This window comes from Phytophthora infestans, genomic scaffold (genome assembly GCF_000142945.1).
Source record: "Phytophthora infestans T30-4 supercont1.102 genomic scaffold, whole genome shotgun sequence".
NCBI classification, from domain to species: Eukaryota; Oomycota; class Peronosporomycetes; order Peronosporales; family Peronosporaceae; genus Phytophthora; species Phytophthora infestans.
Window position 1 is genome coordinate 360,316 of NW_003303657.1, and position 6,585 is coordinate 366,900.

The window sequence follows — 6,585 nt, forward strand, 5'->3', positions numbered from 1 at the left end:
TCAGGAGCCCATGCTCTTCATTGGAACCATCGCTGAGAACATCGCGTACGGCTTGGCAGAGCAGCCGAGTCAGCAACAGATCGAAGAAGCTGCCAAGATGGCCAACGCGCACGACTTCATCACGCAGTTCCCGGCCGGCTACGACACTCAGGTAGGGATGAAGGGGGAGCAGTTGTCGGGAGGGCAGAAGCAGCGTATCGCCATTGCTCGAGCTATTCTGAAGAACCCGAACGTCTTATTGCTGGATGAAGCCACGAGCGCGCTGGACTCGGAGAGCGAAAAGGTGGTACAGGAAGCGCTGGACAAGGTGGTGGCGTTGAAGCGACGGACAACTATCGTCATTGCTCATCGGTTGTCGACGATTCGCCGCGCTGACAAGATTTGTGTCGTGAGCGGAGGCAAGATCGCGGAGCAGGGCACACACCAGGAGTTGTTGCAGCTGAATGGGATCTACGCTGGTCTCGTGGAGTCTGCGTCGATGTGAGGGAAAGACATTATTGACTCCACAGCCAACCCGCTAAGGTTAAACTTACTAATGATTATTAATAAACTTTTCGAGGAAAATTTGAAAGGATCTCGTCGACTGATACATGAAGTTTCCAATACAATTAGCATCCGAACCGGTATCATTCTCTATGCTGGCTGACTTCACTTTTCTTTACATGTATTGATTAAATTATTCAAGAAAATATCTACGTGAGTATTGATTACGCAGACTCAGCATCTGAATCGCCAGAATTTAGAATTACTTAGTTATCGTATACTTCTGAAGTATTTGGCACGATAACAAATTTTGCCTGTATTTTTATTAAATCGCAATCGATAGGACGACGTTCAGCGCTGGATGACTGTCATTCCGTCCGAAATCAATGCCTGAATGAATGAAAAAGTACAGTAGTCGAGTTGTTAGGATTACAAAAAAAATTGATGTTCGCAATCAAAGCGACTGTGTGGGGGCTGATCTTGCGCTTTTAAGCCTACTTTCTTAAAAGAAAACCATTTCTGCACGAAACTAGGCCGAAGTACAGTGATATTGTTACCGCAGCAATATATGCCGAGCTGAAAGTGTAATATGGTCGTTGGAATTCTATGGTCATTCGATGGCTTTTTAGCGTCGAATATGTCGCCCCGCCCTCCGCCTTCTTGATTATATTCCGTTCTGCTGATGCCAGCTTGCTTCATCACAATCCAAGAAGATAATGGTTCTTGGCCAGTAATGTGTACATGTACTTATATTAAAACGTTAACTTAAGTATCGTAATTGAAGCCAAGGAGAATATGATTCCACGGAGCTAAAGCTGTACTAAGCGGAACTGCCAGCGCTATCCAACCTGGAGGTTCCATTAATAAAAGCCTCGCGGGACAGCTAATGCTGATGCCCTCTGAATGATTACCATTCAAACTATTGAAGATGTTTATGAGCCTATCAAATAGCCTACGTCAGTCTTCTCGAAAGGATTGATGAGCGATCAGCTCTCTACGATCGTCTCGTTGCTGTCAAACAGGGCAGGTGCGCGCACGATGCGTGTTTGTCCATTTTACAAGTCGCCACCTTCAGCTCAAGCTCATCACATCGCGACTACAGCCAATAGTCCTCGTTCTTCAAGTCTGCAGTGATTTCTAATGCCAAGTCTGGACAAGTCCGACTTAATACCAAGCGATGAGATCTCCTATCAGCGAGTAGAAACCCCTCGCGCCACTGGGCTCGACATCAAAGCCAAAAAAGATGGCACCAGCAGCGAGTCCGACAGCTTGGAGCCCAAACTCCTGGACGAGGTCATGAATGGTGGTCCCACTCCCTTCAAGTTAGCAAGTTTGTACCGCTACGCCACACCTTTCGACAAAGTTCTGCTAGGAGTCGGGATTGTTGCGACGGGGGCCAACGGTGCGTTGTTCCCGCTTTTGGCCATTGTGTTTGGCGACGTATTGTCGCATTTTGCATCGACACCCGTGGATATGGACAAGGTCAACAGTGCAGCGCTAGATTATCTGTATATCGCCGTCTTCATGTTCATCACGGACTACATTTCGTACGTGGCATTCTACTACAGCGCAGAGAGACAGATGAAAATATTGAGAAGTGAAGCCTTGAAATACATGCTGTACATGGACATCAGCTGGTACGACGAGAACGACGCCCTGCAACTATCGAGTCACTTGACTGGTGATACAGTGAGAATCAAAGATGGAATGGGTCAAAAGCTCGGAGATTCATTCCGATTCGTCATCCAGTTTATCGTGGGTTTTATTATTGGATTCGCCCGTGGGTGGGATATCACCCTAGTGATGGCGTGTGTCATGCCTCTCACTGAGTTGGTTGATTAAGACGATGCGAATCAAGTCAGACTGGGCACAAAAGGTGTACGCTGAGGCTGGCTCGGTCGAAGAGGAGACGCTGGGGTCGATTCGGACAGTGGCGTCGTTGAATGGCGAACATAAAGCCATCACCAAGTTCGAGAACAAGGTGTTTGAAGCGGAAAAGGAAAATATCGCACTACACAAGATGTCATCCGCTGTGTTTGCCTTGTTCTTGGCCAGTATTTGGGTTATGTACTCAATTGGCCTTTGGTACGGAGGCTGGAAGGCTTCGAAAGGTGACACGACACCCGGAGATGTGTTTGCTGCGTTCTTCGCTGTCATGATGGGTACAGGTGCACTTGCACAGATTTCTCCTAATGTTACGGCGGTGTCCAAAGCTGCTGGTGCTGCAGAAGAGTTGTTTGCCATCTTGGACACTGCGAGTGCTATTAACGCCGAGAAGGAAGGCGAAGGAATCATCCCTGACAAGTGTGAAGGCAAAATTGAGGCGGTGAATGTCAATTTTACGTACTTGAGTCGTCCTGACGCCCAGATCCTGCGGGACTACAATGTGACTATCGAACCGGGTCAAACGGTGGCATTTGCTGGTGCTAGTGGGGGTGGGAAGAGTACGTTGATTGCGTTGATTGAGAGATTCTACGACCCCACGAGTGGCACGATCTACCTTGATGGTCGAGATGTCAAGACGCTGAACGTCAAGTGGCTACGTTCACAGATCGGTATGGTCTCTCAGGAGCCGGTGCTATTCGCGACGTCCATCTTCGAGAACATCGCTATGGGTGGCGACAACGTGACTCGTGAAGAAGCCATAGAAGCGTGCAAGCTGTCGAACGCACACAACTTCATCATGTCGTTACCGGAGAACTACGATACGCTGGTTGGAGAGAAGGGTGTGTCTCTTTCTGGCGGTCAGAAGCAACGTGTAGCCATCGCTCGTGCTATCGTACGTAAGCCGAATATTTTAGTGTTGGATGAGGCCACGAGTGCTCTAGACACCGAGAGTGAGAAGATCGTTCAGGCGGCATTGAACAATCTGATGGCCACGACGAACATGACGACGCTGGTGATCGCTCACCGATTAAGTACGGTTCGAAGCGCTGACAAGATCGTCGTGCTGAACGAGGGTCACATCGTGGAGAGCGGCACTCATGATGAGCTACTGAAGATCGAGCACGGTATTTATCAGAAACTGTACCTTATCCAGGAGCTGCGTTCACTAGAAGAACACAGAACCTGTGCGTCATGAGGCAGTCAACGATCTCGCAGTATGAAGCCATTACGCACGATGAGGGGTGTATTAACCCAGACAGACATCTCTGTGAGTGCTGTGGAGAAGAACCTCTTGGGATAAACAACCATTCACTTTGATGGACATCGCTCGGTTGAGCAAGCCAGAGATGAACTACTTCATTGGCCGGGTTGATTGGAACTTGGGTCGGTGGAATCGCAATGCCCGCGTCTGCTCTGTTGATCACTGGAATGATCACGTCTATGACGGAGAAGTACGCCTTGTACGAGAACACTGGAGACAGATCCTACCTCAGCGACTTGTACGACAACGTAGAGTTGTACGGTATCTTGTATCTCGTTGGCGCTGCTGTGATCGCGATCTTCATGTACATGCAGACTTACTGCTTTAAGTTTATCGAGGAAAAGACGACGACGCGTCTCCGTAACACGAACTTCGAGAGTCTCTGTCGACAGAACGTTGGGTTCTTCGATGAAAAAGAGAACGCGACCGGTGCGCTGACGGCTGACCTCGCCACGAACGCCACCAAGGTTGCATTACTGTCCGGTGACTCGCAAGCTCGTGTGTTCCAAGCCATCTTCACGTTGATCGCGGCTTTGGTGATCTCGTTTGGCTTCGGGAGCTGGCTATTGTCTCTCATCATGTTGGCTATTATGCCGTTCTTGCTGTTTGGGCATATCGCTCGTATGAAGCAAATGCAAGGCGGAGGTTTAATCTCGGACGATTTGGCCATCCCAGGCGCCCATGCGTCCGAGGTTCTCAGCAATATTCGAACTGTTGCTGCTCTGGGGATTGAAAAGAGATCTGCTGACGTTTTCGATGAGTTACTGGAAGAACCGCTCCAGAAAGGCAGCAAGGAGGCGCAGATTAATGGCGCATCGCTTGGTTTCAGCTCGTTCATTATGATGGCGACGTACTCACTCATCTTCTGGTTTGGAGCCAAGAAGGTGAATGACGGATCGGTTGGATTTACGGAGATGATGCGAACTCTCATGGCAATTATGATGTCAGTTCAAATTGTCAGTGGTGCCTCGTCCTTTATGGGGGATGCACCGAAGGCGTTCAAGGCCGGATCGACTATCTTTGCTATCCGTGACCGAGTTACTCCGATCGATTCTTTTGATCCAGATGGGCTTCGTCTGCCTAAGGTCGAAGGGCGTTTGGAGTTCAAGGACATCTCGTTCCGGTACCCGACGCGTCCGGAGATCAACGTGCTTAAGCACTACACCCTCACTATCGAGGCAGGTCAGACTGTGGCGTTCTGTGGACCCAGTGGCGGCGGCAAGAGTACTATTATTTCGCTCATCGAGCGCTTCTACGACCCTGTGGTGGGTGAAGTTCTATTGGACGGCCACAATATTAAGGACCTGAACTTGGGTTGGCTACGTAGTCAGATTGGACTGGTGGGTCAGGAGCCCACGCTCTTCATTGGAACCATCGCTGAGAACATCGCGTACGGCTTGGCAGAGCAGCCGAGTCAGCAACAGATCGAAGAAGCTGCCAAGATGGCCAACGCGCACGACTTCATCACGCAGTTCCCGGCCGGCTACGCCACTCAGGTAGGGATGAAGGGGGAGCAGTTGTCGGGAGGGCAGAAGCAGCGTATTGCCATTGCTCGAGCTATTTTGAAGAACCCGAACGTCTTATTGCTGGATGAAGCCACGAGCGCGCTGGATTCGGAGAGCGAAAAGGTGGTACAGGAAGCGCTGGACAAGGTGGTGGCGTTGAAGCGACGGACAACTATCGTCATTGCTCATCGGTTGTCGACGATTCGCCGCGCTGACAAGATTTGTGTCGTGAGCGGTGGCAAGATCGCGGAGCAGGGCACACACCAGGAGTTGTTGCAGCTGAATGGGATCTACGCTGGTCTCGTGGAGTCTGCGTCGATGTGAGGGAAAGACATTATTGACTCCACAGCAAACCCGCTAAGGTTAAACTTACTAATGATTATTAATAAACTTTTCGAGGAAAATTTGAAAGGATCTCGTCGACTGATACATGAAGTTTCCAATACAATTAGCATCCGAACCGGTATCATCACTTTTCTTTACATGTATTAATTAAATTATTCAAGAAAATATCTACGTGAGTATTGATTACGCAGTACTTCTGAAGTATTTGGCACGATAACAAATTTTGCCTGTGTTTTTATTAAATCGCAAGGATATTTATCAGGAGTAACCTCAACATCAACAAATGTTGCAGTAAACACCTCAAGTTTAGTTTTAGCCAATACGTAATCAACAAAGCAAAGTCGATTTTTTAAGTCAGGCGGTAGTCGCACCGGGCAAGCGGTTGAGGGCAACCAAAGGAAGTTCAGCCATAGTAAGCGCGTCGCCAAGCTCCGCATGCACTGGACAGTAGAATCGCACCGGCAAGCCCGTTATGTAGAGATAAGCTCTCTGCTTTTTGATAGTCTCGCGGCCATAGTGGACAAGCAGTAGCAGTGCCGGCTGCAACCAGCACCGCGGCCAAGAATGAAGCGGCAGTCGATGCCGAATATCTACGCGGGATTGCAGATGTACTCGGAGGCGTAGCAGAAGCCAAACCCGCGGAGGATACTGCAAGGATCTCAATGCTACTACAGCGATACTGCGTGTACATTACGAAAAATTCCATCATTAACATAATTCACGCGTACGGATATTATATATCTTTTTATTAAAGTTTTATGATTTCATTGTTCGTCTCCGATATACAGTAATATCCATCCTTGCGGGACTCCACATGCGGTATACGGGGAGGTATTGACCACATATTCACCAGCTACTATCCCTTCATCAACCGATTCTACATCGCCTGGCGTGTTCGTACAACGACGTGAGTTATGCCCGGGTACCCCGCAGGTGCTGCAAGTGTATTGCGATCTAGATTTTGTTGTGGGGCCTAAAATCGACTCTCCAATCTCAGTCAGCATATTGCTCACAGTTGAGGCCTGGTCAGGCTCTGTGGAAGGTGGAGGTCTAGTATAAGGAACCTCCCCGTTGCTAAGATATCGTTTTGCGTAGTTTTGACGA

At 49.0% G+C, this 6,585-nt stretch overlaps 2 protein-coding genes across 2 annotated transcripts; both read left to right on the forward strand.

Annotated features, from left to right (window-relative positions):
• Positions 1 to 10: 10 nt before the first annotated feature.
• Positions 11 to 484, forward strand: PITG_19658 (ATP-binding Cassette (ABC) Superfamily; the record flags this gene model as incomplete). Its single annotated transcript, XM_002896170.1, has 1 exon — positions 11 to 484. One exon carries the CDS (start codon positions 11 to 13, stop codon positions 482 to 484), a length of 474 nt encoding a protein of 157 aa, XP_002896216.1.
• Positions 485 to 1,623: 1,139 nt separating this feature from the next.
• On the forward strand, positions 1,624 to 5,460 carry PITG_19659 (ATP-binding Cassette (ABC) Superfamily; the record flags this gene model as incomplete). Its single annotated transcript, XM_002896171.1, has 3 exons — positions 1,624 to 2,172; positions 2,327 to 3,554; positions 3,848 to 5,460. The coding sequence occupies 3 exons, from the start codon at positions 1,624 to 1,626 to the stop codon at positions 5,458 to 5,460; spliced, it is 3,390 nt and encodes a 1,129-aa protein (XP_002896217.1).
• Between the last annotated feature and the right edge of the window lie 1,125 nt (positions 5,461 to 6,585).